Source organism: Desmodus rotundus, chromosome 12 (assembly GCF_022682495.2).
Source record: "Desmodus rotundus isolate HL8 chromosome 12, HLdesRot8A.1, whole genome shotgun sequence".
Taxonomy (NCBI): Eukaryota; Metazoa; Chordata; class Mammalia; order Chiroptera; family Phyllostomidae; genus Desmodus; species Desmodus rotundus.
This window is the reverse complement of record NC_071398.1, coordinates 76,670,053-76,691,173: the sequence shown is the minus strand read 5'-3', so window position 1 is coordinate 76,691,173 and position 21,121 is coordinate 76,670,053. Positions and strand designations below refer to the sequence as shown.

Here is a 21,121-nt window from a genome sequence, read left to right as displayed (position 1 = left end):
CCACATGCTGGTGGTTTAGACTTCATGCCCCAGGCCCAGTCTTCTTTTTTGGCTGGCATTTTGGCTCAATAAAACTCTTCTTTAAGAAAAACTTTCAGTTGCGAAAGTTCTTTGTTTCACACTCTGATGTATACCACCACAGTCTGGAGGAAAATTGTATCATCTTACCTTCAGCTTAGTCTGATAGAATCTTCTCACAAACTGACAACATGCATTCATTCAGCAAGTATGTATATTTTAAGCTCTACAATCCAAGCACTGTGCTGGTGAGTGGGGAAAGATAAATAACCTGAGGTTAAAAGTCAATGAAATTACACATAAAGTGAATATTCTGGTAAAAATCACACTTAGGGAAGTAAAGGAACATAAAACAAACTTCTGTGAATGTCCTAATCTTAAATCCTTAGCCACTAAATAAGAACTGCCTAACGCTTCAGAATAGCCTATGTGGTTAAAAGCAATAAACCTGAAGTTAAACAAAACTGGACTGGAAATAGAGAGTAACAAACCAGCTATGTAATATTGGGCAAGTCACTTCATCAATGAAAAAGTGCCTAGAGACCTGGCTGGTGTGGCTCAGTGGACTGAGTGCTGGCTTGTGATCCAAAGGGTCGCCAGTTCGGTTCCCAGTCAGGGCACATGACTGGGGTGTGGGCCAGGTTCCCAGGTAGGAGACATGCGGAGAGGCAACCACACATTGATGTTTCTCTCGCTCTCTTTCTCCTTCCCTTTCCCTCTCTCTAGAAATAAATAAATAAAATCACTTTTAAAAATGCTTATTTTAAAAAAGTGCCTGGAACATAAGGTTTCAACAAATTCTAGATTCTAATAAATTCTTCTGAGCAATTTGAACGTGGAGCATTTCTCAAGCCATGTTCCACAAGATTTTTATGAATCAGTGAGCTGTTCAGAAAATCAATCAATCAATCAATCTGGGAAAAGCTGGAATAAACATAGTATTAAGCATGCTGCTTTACTGACTGATTTTTTTAGAACCATTATATGCTATTCTGGGTCATAACAGGAGAACACTGATTTCCAGACTTTTAGATTCCACAAAGTAGTTCAGTTTTAAAATTAAAAAATTAGGAACCCACATCAGATTTTCAACTTTATTTTGCCAAGTAAGAAATACTTTTTAAAAATCACCACCTAGCAGCATCATTTCATGTTACAGTATCAGTTTAAAAAGGAATAAAGAACTGGCCTTTAGATTAGATTAAATTAATTAACAGAATTTTAAATAATTTAGTGCTGTCCTTTCTACCATGTGCCCACAGAACAATTCCAGAGCCTCTGATATATACCATATCATACTTGGGATTCTAGAATAGCTCTCTGTCAATGAGATAAGAGAACTTTAAAAGTATGATCTAATTCATTTCAGGAACAGTCAGGTCAGGAAAGGTAATATACAAACTGAATTAATTAAAGTAGCCACTGACCATTACAAAGAGTAATAGTTAACAGAATAGAACTGTAAAAGAAACAAAGAGAGATATTTGTAAAATAGTCCTGAAAAGAAAATTATTACAAGCCAAATTTACCGGCCACTGAATCCCAAGTCTTCCCAGAAATGAGGTTTTAATTTATTCCATCAACATAACCAGCATTAAGAAGGTATTGCTTTGCAATATGATGTCCTCAATCCTAATTTTCTCAAGACTGTTCATTATATAGTAAAACAAGAAAATTAAGTTTATAACTCATGAAGGAGATTCATATCAAAAGTTAAATTTAAATCCCAGTAAGGATAATTCAGTGAACTACAGAACAGAATTCCCTTACACAAAATCCAAAAATACCAAAAAGCTCAAAGCACTAAACCATAGATGGTAACAAACACAACTAATTTTACATAAAAGGAAAATTGAGATCCTTGAATGATTCAATAATTTGTTTAAAAATTAAAGTAAAACTTGTTCCCCATAGTGCTATAACAGTGCTATGACATTCATATATAATTACTAAAATAAAATAAAGCACCTATAAGAAAGGGCTTATGATTAGTTCCACAGCTTGCAGTCAGTTTGTTTATTCTGAAAGCCCTTTCCTACCATTTTTAAACATAGCTCAGACCTAGAATGGGCAAAGAGGCATTTGCTCTAATCTTGAGATCGCTACCTTATTTTAATGTTTAAACACAAAGTCAAAAGGAGCAGAAAATATTTAAATCCTAATTCCACTACTCATTTTCCCCAACATTTATGAATCTCTTCTTCCTGAACACAGCCCAAGTACTAGAACAGCTCCTGGAATATAGTAGGCACCGACAATTATTGAATGAGTGAAAATAGACTACTGATATTACTGCATGATCTAGTGTCTCTTGTTTTACTTTTAATTTACTTATTTATTTTTATCCTCACCCAATGACACTTTTTCGTTACTCTTAGACAGAGGAAGGGAGAAAGGAAGGGAGAGAAAGATCCATGGGAGGGAGAGAAACATCCATGGGAGAGGGAAGCATCAATCCAGTTGCCTCCCAGTACGCACCTGGACCAGGGATCAAACCTGCAACCTAGGCATGTGCCCTGATGGGGAATCAAACCCTCAACGCTTCAGTTACAGGACACTCCAACCAACTGAGCCACACTAGCCAGGGCAGTGCCTATTACTTTAATGTTGTTATCAAGCATAAACAAATTTCAAAGTCCTATACACTTCACAAACACAGAATATATGTGTTCAAAGAAAATACCCAGACTCAATTTCACTCAGGAATTCCAGAAATAGGCATACCTCTGAAATTATTTATAGCACTTGTGTTAAAGGATAAGACAGACTGTTATACTGCTATCCCAATTAAAAACCTTGGGAACACTAAATCTCTTCATCTAATATTGCGTATTACAACACAATACTAGTATAATATTAAAACAAGCCTCTCCCTCATTGAGTCAGCAACTACACTTGACACAGAATAACAAACCAATAATTTTACTGATGAGTAAATTCAAACACTCATGATTCTCAATTATATAATTCTTTCAACCACTTTCTTATCTAAAATAAGAAAATTAATAAAACTAGCAATGAAAGCTAACTTGCTGAATTTTCCTTTTACATATTAAACAAAAAGCATTCAATGAGTGTATGATTATAGTTTCATACTACATAGGCAATCAAAGTATAATTTTTTTTTCAAACAAACAAGTTCAAGGTACAAAATTCCCATTCCTCAACCTAACTTATCCTTAACTACAAACATTAATACCTCTAAACATTCACCAGTGAACATATGACAAGATCAGAACCTAGTAACTGACACCATAAATTACAATCAGGGAACCAAGAGCTTTATATATTAGTCTGAGAATAAAGTACCTCAGACTACCACTTAAAATTACAGCAGATTTGCTAGAAGCAGCTAAATTCCATTCAACAAATTGTTACAAATGATTACTGAAATAATCTTACTTAAAAAGCCAATCAGCTGTAAATCTGGAGAGGAGGTAACTATGGGAAGCTCCTCTGCTTACAAGCTATCAAATATATAATAAAAACAAAGCCATATACAAAAACAAGAGACTCCAACCCTGCAGTCCATCAGACCACTGCTGTGAGCCAACCTTTTATTTTTTGTTTTACGAATATTAGTACCCCTCACCATGATTTTCAACATGTACAAAAGCAGAAAGTGGAAAGAAGAAAAAGCCTACAAATACAATTTCTTCATTCAACAAATACTTATTGAATGGATATTATGCACCAGGCACTGTTCTAAACTCTCATGGAAAAAGGAAGTAGCAAGAACAGCGAGGAAGTGAGAAATTTAAAGGCATAAAGGAAAAATTATCTAAAGGAAAAGTAAACCAAGTAAAAGGACATAAACTGAATCTTTCAATATGTGCTAAAGAAGTGAATAATAAGAGAAATTAAAAGTGACTAATAAAATGGGGAAATGTTTTCCTGTAAGACTAGAAGGCATTTACAATGAGAACAATACAATTTTCTTTTGTATACAATACAAAACTCTTATTGAAGAGTTATGGTGTCAAGGCTGTTAAGAATGCTATTAAAAAAATAAATAAAATAAAAAAGCCCTGGCTGGTGTGGTTTAGTGGACTGAGTGCTGGCCTACAAACCAAAAGGCTGACAGTTCAATTCCTGGTCAGGGCACATGCCTAGGCAGTGCCTATTACTTTAATGTTAAGGCCAGGTCCCCAGTTGGGGGCACGCAGGAGGCAACCAATCCAAGGTTTCTCTCACAAATCCATGTTTCTCTCCCTCTCTTTCTCCCTCCCTCCCCCTCTCTCTAAAAATAAAAATAAAAAATAAAAATAATGCTAATGACATTTAATGCATAGAAGCCAGGAAAGCATAGGAAACTCTAGCACAATGAAATGTCTCTATTATTAAACTTCACATGGACAGTTAAACCCCAAGACCTTCTGCATAATTTTAATATGCACTAAATGTCCAGAAAAACAACTACTGAATAAAGTGAGAGAAAATTATATTGGGCTGACCTAAAAGCTCCATTTTTGTAAGATGGCTCTAGTAGCACTTGTCTTTAACTTCATTTGAAACAATTTTGTTACTTTATTGTGACAGCTGCCATAATAGCATGCATTTAAAAAGAAACTTACCAAAATTGGTGAATTTTTGTGTAGCCATTTTAATATTGAAGATGGAAGAAAACAAGCAATATCTTTGGCATATTATGCTTTATTTCAAGAAAGGTAAAAATGCAACTGAAATGCAAAAATAGATTTATGCAATGTATGGAGAAGGTGCTGTGACTGATTGAATGAGTCAAAAGTGGTTTACGAAGTTTTGTGCTGGAGATTTCTCACTGGACAATGCTCCAAGGTCAGGTAGACCAGTTGCAGTTGATAGAGATCAAATCAATCAAGACATTGAGAACAATCAAAGTTCTACCACGTGGGAGATAGCCAACATACTCAAAATATCCAAATCAGTAAAGTTATTGGTGAAAATGACAAATCTGTCTTATTTTATGGAAAAAGAAAATGAACTTTTTGGCCGACCCAATACTTTACTTGTACCTTTACCAAGAATTATTCAGCATTCTGGTGGTTTGCCTATCATGGTATTTATGTTGCAAATAGCCTTACAGCAATCTACTCAGGTAGCTGTTATGTCTGTGCTTGGTGCCGGTATCTACAACAATGTAGATATCTTCCCTTTATGGACACCCAAGTATTTGCAGATTGCAATGTATGTTATTTTGTCATGAATTATTTTTTCTATTCTTTATTTACAGCTAGATAATTTTTCAAAAACCGTATGTGTAAGAAAGTTGTATTGCCTACGAATTTCCTTTCTTTAGAGGAACTATTTGAAGATAGTTATTACAAAAATAGGGAACTGGGTTGGATAGGTTTAAGAACCTCCAGGATAGGAGATCAGCATCACTGTAGGATGCATGCAGGTATCAGTTTAACACAGAGAAAGGCAGGAAATGGCATGTAACTATGGGATTTTTTTTTTCTTTCGAGAAAGTAAATTCTAAGCATGGTTAAAAGTAAATATAATGAAATGTCTTCTAGAAAATGGTCCTCTAGGTTTAATATCTATTCAAATCTAAGTGAGCAGCAAGGAGGTAAAGATACCTTGTCTATGAAGAACTTCCCTGAACACTAGTTGAAATTATCAGGGAGAGACATTACCTATTTTGACAGATTTTTCAAGAAAAACAAAACTGCCTATTTGGGGAAATGGGGCTAGAAAACCTATGTAACATAGAAGAAAAGAGTGCCTAGTTTAAAAATCACCAGAGCCAACTATCTGACATACATTCCTCTGGGCACCTTTAAGGAACTCTGAACTGCTAACAACTGAACTTAAAAAATCTTTCACAATCTAACCTAAACTTCTGCATGTAAAACTGTAAGAACTATCTCAAATGTTTCAATTATGGTAAAGGCCCTATTTCTCTACAAATAAGGATTGCTCACTTCTACACTACCTTTCAATCAGAGATGACATAGGTCCATTTCTCTTAATGCCCATCATTCAATGTTCCAATAAGGGCACCTCAGTATCATTTTACAGTAGGACATACCACAATAAACCGAGTCAGATGACTTGGCGCCAGTCACATGAAGAATTAGTATTAAAGCACGGACAGATAACTTTTTAAAAAATACAATGTTGCCTTTTATTTTTTAAATTTTTAAGAGTTTATTTATTTATTTTTAGAGAGAGAAAGGAAGGAGAGAGAGGGATAGAAACATCAATGCGCAGTTGCCTCTCACCATGGCCCCCTACTTGGGAACCTGGCCCACAACCCAAGCATGCGCCCTGACTGGGAATTGAACCGGCACCCCTTTGGTTCACAAGCCAGCCAGGGACAGGATTGATAACTTTAATTCACCCTCTCCACCAACAGTTCTGAGGAACTAAAAGTTTAACCACAAAATCTCCTGGGCTCATTAAATGTCTAAGAGGTATTAAGAGAAACACAGCAAGTAAAACTTGATTCATGCTAAGCTGAGCTGTAGGAAAACTACAAGTTAGGCATGTTGTCTGCTTTTCACTTTATTTTCAAACTACAATTTCCTGCATATTACATACATGTTACCACCTCAATTCCCAACTGACAAAAAAATCTGGATACTTTTCTTTCAGAAGCTGTCCTACAATGTGTAACTTGAGAGGAGTGATCCAATTCCTCCTGTCTCAGTAACCACAAGGAGATAAAGTGACCCCAACAGTCACTGCTATAAATGGAATAGCAGCCATTAACCACTATTCTAAACAATCCCTCCCATCAGGGCTTTGGCAAAAATTACATGCTCTCATTAGTTTACTGAAAATTCTCATCAGGATCCCAAAATTAGAAATCAAAATCATATCAGAACTAAACCTTAAGCAACACTGACTTAAGACAGCAATGACTATCCCCACTTCAACCTTCTACACCAGGGTTCCTCAACCTTAGCACTCCTGGTATTTTCCACCCAACAATTCTTTGATGTTGGGGGCTGTCCAGTGAACTGTAGCATGTTTAGCAGTATCCCTGACTGTACATACTATGGCTGAATCAACCCTCTACCTTCCTCCCAATTTGACAATGAAAAAGGTCTACAGACATTGCTGAGTATCTCCTGTAGAGCAAAACTGCCCTCGGCTGAGAACCAACTGCTCAACACTATCTCCTTTATTGCTCATTACTAAGCTGTGGAGAGCTGAAGAAAAACTGAGCATCCACAGGCTTATTATTTTTATACCCCTTGTAACTTGACTATAGAGAATAAGCAGCAGTCCACACCTTTCCTCTTCTAAGATGGCTGTCTTTGACCTCTCCCTGAACATAAGGTCATAAAAAGCCAACTAAACATAAAGAAACATGGAGTGTCAGTACCCAATCAGTACTTCCCCCCAAAATACAAGAAATTTCATCTGCAGTAAGTTTAAGATTTTATTCTTCCCCATACTGAAAAAGTCCCACAGATTTCCCCAGTATATACATGTCTATCAGTAGAATTAAGACTAGAATGAGCCTTCTACCCATACAAATACACATTTCTTATTTCTAGATCCTTCAAGGGAACACATTTACTGACACTGTATGTTCAAACTTCATGTGGTAGCCCCTACGTTTTGTACCACTGAAGCCTTTAGATCTCACAACACTAAAGCCACTACTTTTCAAATAGTTATTGGGTATAGAACTCATTATAAAACTTATTCATTCAAGAAATATTTAATAAGCAACTACTATACAGAACCAGATCAATGCTAGATAATCAAATAGTACCTCTGTGGTACTATCCACTTAGCCCTCAATGTAACATAGTAACTCCATCAGTTTTGACTTCACATTGTCTCTCAATAGGATAGTTAAGTGAGGTAGAAGCTTCTCGTGTTTTGAAAATAAAATTATTTTCATTTAATTTTTTGTATCATCTGATGGCCAAAACATACACATTTACTCAATCATACATAAAATTTAAACCCTGGTGTTTCAGACCACATAATCAAAGCCTCTTATTTTAAAGTCCAAGTTTAGTACCCACTAAATTTTACTGAAATTATTTTCATTGTAAATACGAAAACACTCTTAAATACAGACAATTTCTAAACCAATATTCACTTGTAAAACAGACACTCTTTTGAAACCTAACAGATAACAGCACTACTGTTATTTTCATTTTACAATTCCCTTCATGGTTTCCCCAAATTTCATAATGTCTTCTTTCTAAATGAAAATTTTTATCCTTTTATGAGAGGACCAGATAAAAACTTTTCAATGTTGTTCTATATATATAATAATCATACTGAGTTACCAGTGTTTGAATTGATTTTTCAGTACCAGAGACAGACTTGTACTAAACCAGCCACTTACTGTTGGTCACAATCAAATGTTGGTCATTCTTACAACCAACATTTTCAAGATGACAGTCTGGGTTAAGGATACAGAAATGGCCATGAAACAAGCCAGAAACTCAATGGCTTATCTAGGAATAAAAACTACTGTTGACCTCACTGCACCTTTTCCTAAAAAAAAATGCATAACAATTTTCTAAATGTTTCTCCTTTCTTCCTCAAATCACTCTTCCTTTCCTACCTCAATCTATGCTATTCTCCTCAACCTGAATTCTACCTGTCCTGCAGAACTCAATTTAAAACCCATCTCTCACTCTTTCCCTTACCTCGCCAAAGCCACCATATCTCCCTTTCTCTGAATTCTAAAGCACATGTTATCCATCTTCATTCACCTTACATTAACTTTTCCATGTCTGTCTCATCTTTCCAACAAAATTGTGAGGCCATATTCCCAGGTACTGCCTTCAGGGCATCCAGCAGAGAACCTTGTATGTATGTATAAGTATTCTGTCATATTTGTGTTAGACTTAAATTTACAAATCGGGCATCACACATTATGTGATGCCTCCAGGCATCAAATTAAGGCTTAGAAAAATATCTAACATCTTTCAAATTATTCCTTTGCTCTATGCAGTGAGGACTTCAGGTAGTAAATAAAAAGAAAAGGTGTAAGTTGTGGAAGACTATTCCACAACTAGTTAAGACTGTTTTCTTACCCTAAAAACACTTAAGTGACCAACTTAAAGGACCAGAAGAGCTAACAACAGTAGCAGATGGATACTGGATTTTTTGTGGTGATCACTTTGAAAGGTATACAGATATCAGATCACTATGTTGTACACCTGAAACTAATATAATATTGTATGTCAACTATAATTTAAAAAGAGCTTTACCTTCCAAGGGTGTTGGCAGTGGGGGAAAGATCAGAAGAGCTAAGGCCACAATGTTCAACAAGGCATCACATTCAACCACATGTGGACATTCCAGACTCCCTCTTTGTGGTAAGAGAGGTCTGGAGGCTCTAATGTCCACCAGAAAAAAACAAAGCGAAAACAAAGCAAAAACAAAATAAAAACACAAGGCACCTGCTCTTCTCAGCATTAAAATATGGCACAAAGTGCACAAGAGCATGAATAGGCAAGCAAAACTAAGTAACATGTAGAATGACAAGAAGAAAATTCTGAGATGTTCTAAATCAAAATTATAGAGGCCAGAGGGTGAGAGAAAGTGACAGAACAATTAGCCTGTTAATAGCTGTGGACCAGCTCTCACAAAAGACTGCTCACATTCCTTCCATTCCCTGTTGGAACTTCATATTAATATGCAGGTGGCTATTTCCGCAATAATCCTAGCCAGGCACCATGGCACTCCAGGAGCCTCCGCTTCTTGTTTACATGTGGGTTTTCTAGACTGTGGCCCACAGCCAATCCACAGGGGGGGACATATCTTTTTGTGGATTTTGTGCCTATCCCAGAGCTGGCTCCACTTCACCTTCTCCCACCTCTTTGCCTATAGTTAATATAAATACTTTCAGCCGGCTTACATCTTCTTAATAAAAATAATGTTTGCAAACCTCAAGACAAGGGACATGTCTTTCCTACCACGCTGGTGATTTAGACTTCATGTCCAAAGACCGGTCTTCTTTTTGGCCAGCATTGGCCTAATAAACCCCTTCTTTTAAAAAAGATTTTCATCCATCTAAGTTAAAAATTTTTGTTTCATAAGATGAAATTGACTGTGAGTAGAAAGGAAAGAAAATGCCATAAAAGCCTGAAAAAGCATAACTTTTAGGTGATATGGTTAAAATGCCCTTTAGATGCTTATTCACAGACTCCATTTTTGTTTCTGATAAATAAGACATACAGTCATGCTTTGTAAGGCCTTCTCATAGACACTATCTGAGACACTATGAATAGTTACGTTTTTGGTAGCCACCCTGTCTTAATAGTGAACCTTTATACCGCTAAGTAGAACCATCATAACTAATCCTAAAGATGGTTGGCCAAAGGATTCATATTCTCCGGGTTGGGTCTCCCTGCAGTAGCCATAACCCAATCCCAAACAGCCTCAGGGTTTTGCTAGCACGCTGCAGGAGCACTCTCTTCACAACCATTAACACTCCTTCTCCAGGGGTTAGCAGTCTAGCAGAAACTGGTGAAAACCAATTTATGTCAGAGGATGCAGTTACATTTTGTCCCGGATCTTTTCATTAGGTAAAGACAGAATGAGGAAGAGGGGCTGATAGGGGAGATAGTGCTGAAGACCCTGACCGCATGACAATTTGAAACAGTATGTCCTGCCTTCTTCCTAAAACCATTTCCTTCAATAGTGGTAGGGAACGCAGGCAGTCTGCAAGTCATAAGTACACTGCTGTTTTCACTTTCACAAGAACCCTGGAAAACCACTCGTAACAAAATCCCCCGCCGCGGCAGTTACCTTCCACCCTCTCTTTCTGTGCTCTCTTCCTTCCCTAGAGACGACCCAACAGGGACCATCATCAATCTGCTATTTTGGTTCACTGAAGAGGGAGAGAGGGCAGTTCTGGTGAAAAGTGAAAAAAAAAATAAAGGAAGGTGAGAAGCAACAGAGGAAATAATGTAGTGGGGTGGAGAGTCATCGTAACAAGGAGCCAAGGTGAAGAAGAGTGAAAGAAAATTGAGGGGAGAGTTTCCAGGGGAGAACCTGCTAAGGAAGAAAAAAAGATGGAGGGGGAACGTAAAAAAAAAAGGAAGGGGGCAGGCGGAGCGTCCGAGGGGTGGGGGTTCGGGGAGTTAGGAGACCGGGGCCCAGAGTCTGGGGCCAGCGACCAGAGAACGGTGGTTAGCAGTATTTGGGAAACCGATTTCAGGGATGAACGGGAAGCTTAAAACCCATTCCGGGATTTAGAGGTGAGGAATCCATGATGCCCGAGTGCAGGGGTGACGGGGCTCTTACCGGTAGTTTGGGGCTGACTTCGCCCTTGCAAAAGTGGCAGAAAAACCTGTGCGCCGCGAGGGCGGCGCCTGAGCCCGTCCCGGCTGCCGAGGCCTCCGCCATTTTTCTCTTCCGCCGCGGCGGTCCGAGAGGGCAGGCGGCCAGTCCCTCGCCAGGCCACTGCCTCCTGCCTGTGCCGCCGCTGCCGCTTCCTCCGTGCTCTCCGCCGCTCCGGAGCCCCGTCAGTCACGTGAGTCGGCCTGGCCCAAAGAGGCGGCGGCGCAGATCGCGACCCCAAAGCCTGCCCCCAGCACCTAATAGGCACGAAACCGAAAGTCCGCCTGCCGCTCCTCCAACAGTCCCTCGCCAGTCCTCCAGCCTCCCAGCGAGAGGAAAGAAAGAGCGTCCCCGGAAACCACCGAAATTCTGGGGTAGAGTGGTCTACACGTTTCTCTTTTCCGGGTCCTCCTCATTGTCTGTCTTGCGAGGGAGGGCCGAAGGCTCCCCGTCTACCCCGGCGGCGAGAGGGAGCCGCGCGAGCTGGTGGGGGGGGGACTTGGCGGCGTTAAATTGCAGTGACCCAGAGGTTAGTGGAAAACGCTGTCTGAACAGGGCGGCCCTGCCTCTGGATCAATGAACCCAGTCCCCAACTGGGAACCTGCGTGCAGGGAGCAAAGAGCTAGAACCAAGCTCCTTGGAAGGCCTTTTCGAAAATGGCAGAGTCAGGGGATGCTTCCCTAAAGACGTGTGGATGGGATGCTGAAGCTGAGAGGCAAAGACTTGGCTTCTGAGGAATTGGGAGAAATAAATGAACAAACTAACATTTGGTAGCACTTGTGATGATACAAAAAAAGCAAGTACTTATGTAGTATGATCTGTTTGTATCTACTTTATCAAGAAGTAGAATTTTCAGAATTAGATAACCGTCCTGCAAACATCAAACCTTACCTCCTGTTTGAAACACCCTGTTTCGAAGCTTCCTTTTACCTATTAATTTTTTTCGGATTTGCCATTACCTTTATGGACTGGGAATGACGCTGCCTGTTCACTCCCAATAGGCTGTGAAGTGGCCTTAATTCTTCCAAAAAATGAAGTAGAGAATCGAAAGTCTGTGACTTTGCAAAGCCATCTACACCCAATCTTTAAAGAAAATTAGAATCACACACAATCTCATAAAAATAAGTGTAATGTATAGTCCAGTCTTTTTTTATTCATACATTTTTTCTTAATTTTCCTCTACATTTTGCTTTGTAGCCGTCTTTTATTTAGTGAACAATTTTCTATGCTAAAACATTATACGTAATTTTAAGTGTTGGAGTAGTATTTCATTGTATGGGTATACCATAATTTATTGAATTAATTCCTTACTGTTAGACATTAGGTTGTTTCCAGTATGTTAGTATTTTAAGGAGAACTACAGTGGTATCTTTTTATTATTTCCTTAGAACAGAGTATCCAAAACAAAATTACTAAGTTGAAGATATGCAAAATATTAAGGCTTTTGATGTATATATCAAATCACCCTCTACCAAGTACATGAATTTATACTTAGCAGTTCTACTCCCAACATAAAAGAAAAACTTCCCAGTATACAGTTGTGTTTTTTTTTTTTATTCCATTACAGCTCTGAGATTCCTTAGTACGATGACTCAAGCAGAAATTAAACTATGTTCTTTGTTGCTGCAAGAGCATTTTGGAGAGATCGTGGAAAAAATTGGAGTCTACCTAATCAGAACTGGCAGCCAGCCAATAAGAGTAATTGTCCATGACACAGGAACATCACTGGATCAGGTATGTTTGGATGATATAAGTTGCTTTTACTTTCATCAGTTTCTTTCACCTACCTTTGAAAGACTGTTCTAGGATCAGAACAGTATTATTTGTGGGGAAAGGATGAGACGTAGGCCCCAAGGTTCTGCTTCTCAAAGTGTTCCTGGCTCATTGTTGCTTCTTAGGCAAATCTTTGCTCTTCCTTTGCCATACCTCATTTTTCATAATGAGTCCATGAATTTCAGTACTACCTTTAAGGAATGAGAATAATAGAGGGGAAGTAAATTGTACTTTGAAAGATAAAGATCAAAGGAAATATGAGCATCATGAGCAAGGAATCTTCCTGATTTCTTCCACTGATGTGTGATTCTTATTAGCTCTTCCAATGGAAGGAGGAAGGTAGCACACAGATTCTTATCCAGCCATCTCCTGATGCTTAGTAAACTGTTGGGCAAAAATTGCCAGCAATAATAAGTTGTGTCTTCAGATCTTTTCTCTCTTTCTTTTGGGTCTTATCTAGGTAAAAAAAGCCCTTTGTGTCCTCATCCAACATAACCTGGTGATATATCAAGTGCACAGACGTGGTATGGTGGAATATGAAGCCCAGTGCAGCCAGGTGTTGCGAATGCTCAGGTATCCCCGTTACATCTATACTGCCAAAACACTGTACAATGACACTGGAGAGCTGATTGTTGAGGAGTTGCTGTTGAATGGCAAAATGACCATGTCAGCTCTCGTGAAGAAAGTGGCAGACCGGCTCACAGAAACTATGGAGGGTCAGTACTGTATCAATAGCTATTAGCAAAAGCATAAATTGGCTGGTTGCAGGAGCAGACCCTCAGCTATCTTAGGCCATCTCACCTGCCTTTTTTCTCCTGTTGTACAGATGGCAAGACCATGGACTACACTGAGGTATCAAGCACATTTGTGCGACTAGCAGACACACACTTTGTGCAGCGTTGCCCATTGGTGCATGCCACTGAGAATTCAGACCCTGGGCCACCGCCACCTGCCCCCACTCTTGTCATCAATGAAAAGGACATGTACCTGGTTCCTAAACTGAGCTTGATAGGTAAGAAATTTTGACCCCTGTAACTGTGGTTTGCCCTAATTGCGGATTCTTCCTCAGTGATTGTTACATGAATAATAAATCAATCAAGCAGTTACCAAGTATTTACTCTGTGCCGGATACTGTGGTATAAGATACGAAAAACCTTTATTATCTTTGCCTTTATGGAGCTTAAGGATAATATAGGAGACTTACATTAATTAAATAACCACATAGGCATATAACTAACAAACTGTGATAAACACTATGAAGGAAAAGTGTGAGGTGTTTTGAAAGTATGTAACAGGACTAGAGTTATCCGGGGATTTGAGACAAATGCTTCTTTAAGAAAGTGGTATTTGACCTAAAATTTAAAGCAGAAGTAGGAGCCAACCAGAGAGGTAAGGTATAAAGAGGTACAAAGGATAAGCATTTATGACAAAAGGAATATTATGTAATGAGGAAAAAATAAGAATATTTGAGAAAGTGAAAGAAGATCAGTTAAAGCATGTTGAAAAAAAGGAAAGAGCCATGAGAATAAGGCTAGGGAGCTAGGCAGGGGCTGCACCATGCAAGACCTCATAGAGTACCTGTTCTTTATCCTAAGAGCAAAGGAAAAACACTAAAGGATTTTAAGCAGTGGAGTGACATAATCTAATTTGCATTTTTAAAGATTTTTCTATGTGCGGAAAGGATGGGGCAAGAGTAAATGTAGACAAACCATTGAAAGATTAGATATAGAAGTGGTGAAGGAGACAGGTATCAAGAATGACTTCTATGTGTCTGATTTGCATATGTGGGAGGATGATGTTGCCATTCACTGTAAAAGGAAGCATTAGAGCAGATCTTTCCTCCTTTTCTTTTGGGTCTTAAAAAAAACAACGCTTTGTGTCCTTACTCAACATATCAACAGCAGCTTCTCAACAATTAGCTCTCCAGTGTCATTGTACAATTGAACAGGAGTAGTTTGAGGGATTAAGGTTAGTAATTTCTTTTTTAACATGTTGAATCTCAGATAACTTCATCATTTACGTGAGTTTCTTGTAGCTACTCCATCTCCTGAGCAACTCTAACCTAGAGGCAGCTACAGATGTCCTTGGAATAGGGACACATCTGCTCTCATGTTTGATCATTTCCTGTCATCATATGAGATGTAGCCTAACTATTCCAACTGTTTTATTTGGCAGGAAAAGGTAAAAGGAGGAGATCATCGGAGGATGATGCTACTGGGGAGCCCAAGGCCAAGAGACCAAAACATACCACAGATAACAAAGAGGTAATGGGGCTTTTTGATAAGGAGTCCTCACCCTGAGGCATGCCAGAAAGAGCACTAAGATAAGCCCCAAGAGACTTTAAAGATTCCTGGGTTGAAAAGTATGGTAGGATTATGAACTTCATTAAATAGTAGCCAGCAATAGACTAATGAAGAGTGAGTGAACTCCATTGCTGTCTCCCTTCTGAGGCTTAACTTACTTTAACCACTGGACAGAGGTAGCAGCTTATGCAAAAAAGTGGGGACACCCTACAAAAAGTTTATGTTATTCAGAATAGCTGGGACATAGAGACCCATGAGAGCCAGTGGTGAGAAATGCATCTAGAAAGCTATATGTAAGCCTGAGCTTTTATCTTCAAACGCCTTTCCAATGTCTACAAAGATGTCTAATAAGCATCTCAAATTCAGTATAGCCAAAACAGAATAATTGCTTTCCTCCAATCCAAATATCTATTCTCTCAGCTTTCCTCATTTTAGTAAAGGACACCACCTAGGACACCACCATTTGCTTAGGCCAAAATCCTAGGAACCTTCCAGTTCCCCAGTACAACCTGTCAGCCCATTTTCCAAAATTACCTGAACTCCAACTGTGTCTCACCATTTCCACTGCTATCATCCTAGTCCAAACCACTACCATCTCTAATCAACACTTTGCCAACACTCTCCTACATGGTCTCTCTTCCTGCATTCATACCTATTAAAAGCCAAAATGACTTTCTAAGATGTTTCCTTTAATCCCAACATGTCACTGATTTAGAATCATTTAATAACTTCCCATTACTCTTAGAAGAAATAGAAATCTTAACTATGGATTATTAAGCCTTACATGACCTGCTAGGGACAAGGCTCTCCAACCTCAGCACTTCACAATCTTCCTCTTGCTCCCTGTGTTCTACCTTCTTTCTTTCCATTTCTCAAACGTGTCAAAGTCGCCCTGGCTGAGTAGCTTAGTTGGATAGCACCATCCCGATACACCAAAGTTGCAGGTTTGACCCCTCAGTCAGGGTATGTACAGGAATCAGCCAATGAATGCATAAATAAGTGGAAAAACAAATTGATCTGTCTGTCTTTCTCTCTCTCAATTAATTTTTTTTAAAGGTTAAAAAAACATGTCAAACTCTTTGCAGTCTTCAGGCTTTGCCTTTAGTAATTCTTTGGCTTCAAATGCTTTTCCCACAGATCTTCATATAGTTGCCTCTTTTAAATCATATTTTCTTACAGTTCATGCATCATTGCCCACCCTCTTCCTGAGTCACCACCACATTTTTCCATTTCATATTCATCGCCTTTATAAGTAGCTGAAATTATTTTTTACTTGTGTGCCCTGTTCGTCTTTGTACTCTCAGTAGGCTATACATTCCTCAAGTATTTTGACCCTGGCACCTGGAATACTAGCAAGACATCAATAAATATTGCTTGATTGACTAAGAGGTGTGGAATCTATCCTGAAGGCCAGGGGAACTACTGATGAATTTTAAGCAGGGGAATAAAATGGCTAGATTTGTATTTTAGAAAGATTACTATAGTAGAGTGGTTCATAACTTGTGTGACTCCTTGGATGGATTTGAAAGAGTCTACCTGAATTTATGCACGTGCGTTTTTCTGTAAAGTACTTCATAGTCTTCAAGGGAATTGTGACCCCAAAAAGTTAAAAGAACGACAACAACAACAACACTGCTCTCTCAGTAGTGGGGACAATGATACAAAAGGAGCAAGATTAAAAGTAGGAAACCTAGTTACCATTTTTATAGCATCCAATATATTAAAAAGAAAAAGTGAAAACCAGTTAGGAGACTATTGTAGTAATCCATGTGGGCCATAATTAGAGCCTGAAATAAGGTAATGTCAGTTAAGATAAAGAAAAGTATGTATTTGATAAATAGAAAGACCAGATAGAACTTGATAATTGGATGGTATATGAGGGAGAACAAGGGGTTAATGATGATAATCAAGTTTCTAGCTTAAAAAATTGGGTTGGTTATAGTATAGTTAGCTGAAAACTTTGAAAAAGAACAGTTTTGGGGAGCAGGTGCAAATGTCAAATAGGCAGTTGAGTCTATGCATCTGGAACTTGATAGAGAGTTCTAGAATGAATAGATTTAGGAATACGTCAATAGTTAAAACCTCAAGAATAGGTAAAATCACCTAAGCACAATACGTAGAGTCAAAAAAAGTAAATAACTATAGACAGAACCCTGAGGAATACCAGTATTTACAGGTGGCATCTGGTAAAGGAATCTGCAGATTGAGGAAGAGTAATCAGAATGGTTAAGAGGAGCACCAATAAAGAATGGTATCATAGACCCTGGCTAATGTGGCTTAGATGGTTGGAGTTGTCCTGTAAACTGAAAGGTCAGGGCACATTCCTAGGTTATGGGTTCCATTCCCCAGTTGGGGGACAACTGATGAGAGACAACTGATCTATGTTTTACTCTCACATCAGTGTTTTTCTCCCTTTCTTTCTCCCTTCCCCTCTCTAAAGTCAATTTTTTTTTTAATTTAAAATTAGGAAATGAAAAAATATGGTGTCATAAAATCCAAGGACCACACAGAGTTAAGAAGGAAAAAAAATGTCCATCCATGTTATATGTTTCAGAAAGATCAAAAATGATCAGAACTGGAAAGTATTCTTTGAACTTAGCAACAAGGAGGTCCTCAGGGACCTTGGCATTTCATTCAGTACAGTGCTGGAAATGGGTTGAGTACATCTGTGAATGGGGATACAGCTGGGATGGTCAACTCTTTGAAAACCTTGGCTATGACAAAAATGAATATGAGAAAAGGCATGGTGTTGAAGAATTATTTTAGAGTAGTATAGATTTGAATAAGGTAAAGGCTGATGGGAAAAAGACAGTAAGGAAAGAGAAGCTGAAGATTGAGAGAGGAGGGAAAACTGAGCTGGGTCCCCGAGAATGCAGAAGAGGGTAAAATCTAGCATACCAGTATGGGCATTAACCTTAGGTAAAAGGAGAAACATTTTTTTCACCATGATAAAAGTGAAATTAAAAAAAGGAAGAGTCCTGGCTGGAGTAGCTCAGTGGATTGAGTGCTGGCCTGTGAACCAAAGGGTTGCTGGTTCAATTCCCAGTCAGGGGACCTGCCTAGGTTGCGGGCCAGGTCCCCAGTAGGGGGCACTTGAGAGGCAACCACACATTGATGTTTCTCACCCTCTTTCCATTCATTCCCCTATCTCTAAAACTAAATAAATAAATAAAATGTATATAAAAATTTTTTAGCCCTGGCTGGTGTGGCTCAGTGGATTGGGCGCTGGCCTGAGAACCAAAGGGTCACGGGTTTGATTCCCAGTCACAGCACATGCCTGGGTTTTGGGCCAGGTCCCCAGTTGGGGGTGCTTGAGAGGCAACCATGCATTGATGTTTCTCTCTCTCTCTCTTCCACCCTCCCTCCTTCTCTCTCTAAAAATAAATAAATAAAATCTTTAAAAAAAATTTTTTTTAAAGAAGGAAAGAAAGAAATCTGGGGTATGTGCACAAAGTTGAATGAGTTCTGGCCTAATGAGACTTCTGTTTTCTCTCTGAAATAAGAGAGAAAAGGTCATCTGCTGAGAGTGGTTAGGGTTGGGTAAGAGATCTGAGGATACTAGAGAAGAGTAAAAATATGAGTAGAGAGAAAAAGGTTGGAGGTGGGCTTAGAGAATCTGGTCTGAGACTGAATTTATTGAGGCACTAGTCCACCTGACTGGATGGTTTTTCTGCAGCCAATTTGTTGCTACTCTATAGGAAAAGACATGGTGACTAGTTCAATCCAAGCTCCCCACCAGAAAATTTTTCACTGCATCTAAATGTTTCTAATCCTTTTTTTCCTCCTCAGCCCATTCCAGATGATGGAATTTATTGGCAGGCAAACCTTGACAGATTCCACCAGCACTTCCGAGACCAAGCCATTGTCAGCGCAGTTGCCAACAGGATGGACCAGGTTATATCTATGTGGGTGGGACAGTGACCATCAGGGACATTCTTACTTGCCAGATGTAGCTGTTGGTATTTAGCCAGAGCCAGCACAGAAGAATGAATTCTGAATTCCAGCTCACTTTTCAAATACAGACCAGCAGCGAGATTGTGAGGACCATGCTTCGGATGAGTGAGATTACCACTCCCTCTAGTGCCCCCTTCACCCAGCCATTGTCTTCCAATGAGGTGAGTTTGATGTTGTACTACCTTTCTGACAGGTTTTTGGATAATTATAACATACACCCTCATGTTAGGTTGAGCTTTGAACCTTAAAGAAAGAGTCTTTGTTGTTTAAGGTGAGATGGGGATTACCTTCAGGTAGTAGGTACTAAAATATTTGGTCTCTTGGATCCAGCCTATAAAAACCTAAACCATTCTATTAGTCATAGTACAAACTATTCCTATTCTAAGAAAGCACTATTTGGAATCTGAGAGCCTTGGTGCTCAGGACATTATTTAGCTCCTTATATTTGTTTTTTTCAGTATATTAATTTTGCACATTTTAAATGTTTTATTATATCTCTTTCTTAAAATTTTAGTATTTAATGTTTCTAATATGTTCACTTATATTCTATTACCTTCATAATTATATTTTTCCTATAAAATATATTTAGTAAACGTTTATATTGTTCATATAAAAAATTATTAACCTGTATGCCAAAAAATTAAAGGTTTTTTTTCTGATGATAAAAGTAATTACATGACCTTTATTCAAACAGCATAGACATGTATAATTTTTAAAAAGTTGTAGTTCCACCCCGGCCAGTATGGCTCAGTTGGTTGGAGTGTTATCCCATGGACTGAAAGGCTGCAGGTTCAGTCCCCTGTCAGGTCACATACCTAGGTTGCAGGTTGGATCCCCCTGGTCAGGGTGCATATGAGAGACAACAAATCAACGTTTCTCTCTCTCTTCTCCACCCCTCTTTCTAAAAGTCCTTAGGTAAGGATTAAAAAATAAAAGTTGTAGTTCCCCAAACTTTCAGGAATGCTGAATACGTTCTGTATTTGTTGTGAATGGTACTTAAATGGGTGTATACAATTTTCAACACTCATCAAATTAAATCCTTAAGACCTGTGCTTCTATATATATAACATACTTCAATTTAAATATATACAGGGTCCGGTACAAATAACACCCCTCTTTTATTACAAAATCATAAGCATGTAATTCTGTAACAACAATATCACATGCAAGCACACCATATGACATTTTAGGTTCAAATTAAAAATGTAAATTATTACACCCATATTATTACCCTACCAACCACACACAAGCAGACATTACTTCTGCTAGACCCTGTATATAGTTTTGCATAATTCCAACCTCAGAGAACTTTGTTAATAGTTTGATATGTATCTTTATTCAGACCTTTTTTTTACGTATCATTGTACATATGTGTAGGTATATGTGTACATTTTTAATCGAAAAATAATGGATTATACTCTTTCTACTGTTCTAAACTTGCGTTTCTCACATGCCAGTATGATATAAACCTTCTTTTCACATCAGTTATACATCTGTCTTATTCTTTATAATGGCTACATCATATTCCACTTAATGACTATGCTGTTCTTTATTTTAATCAATTTCATCTATATTGGATATTTGGATTGTTTCTAGATTTTTACTGTTACAAACAATGCTGCTGTATTTTTAGATATTTTTATACTGTGGCATCTAAAATTAAAACATCTTTATTTTAGTAATGTCAGCAATTCTAAGTTCCCAAACCCATTTTCCCTGTCTCTTTTTGTTCCCATAGATCTTCAGATCCCTACCTGTTGGCTATAACATCTCTAAGCAAGTTCTTGATCAATATCTCACTCTGCTGGCAGATGATCCAGTAA

The 21,121-nt window shown here is 38.4% G+C and overlaps 2 protein-coding genes across 4 annotated transcripts in view; one reads left to right on the top strand and one right to left on the bottom strand.

Moving 5' to 3' along the window:
* RNF115 (ring finger protein 115) overlaps positions 1-11,524 on the bottom strand; it is a 74,298-nt gene extending 62,774 nt beyond the window's left edge. The window contains exon 1 of the mRNA XM_024574644.3: positions 11,233-11,524. Within this exon, the coding sequence (XP_024430412.1) occupies positions 11,233-11,334 (102 nt within the window). The 5' untranslated portion in view covers positions 11,335-11,524. The remainder of the gene's footprint in view (positions 1-11,232) is intronic.
* Positions 10,303-21,121, top strand: part of POLR3C (RNA polymerase III subunit C) — a 15,747-nt gene continuing 4,928 nt past the window's right edge. Inside the window, exons 1-8 of one of the 3 annotated variants that reach the window (XM_045181697.3) lie at positions 10,303-11,186; positions 12,836-13,002; positions 13,502-13,757; positions 13,868-14,053; positions 15,217-15,305; positions 19,134-19,238; positions 19,367-19,459; positions 21,037-21,117. In XM_045181697.3, the coding sequence (XP_045037632.1) occupies positions 12,856-13,002; positions 13,502-13,757; positions 13,868-14,053; positions 15,217-15,305; positions 19,134-19,238; positions 19,367-19,459; positions 21,037-21,117 (957 nt within the window). In that variant the 5' untranslated portion in view covers positions 10,303-11,186; positions 12,836-12,855. The other 2 variants (XM_024574634.3, XM_024574617.3) reach the window with 2 other exon arrangements.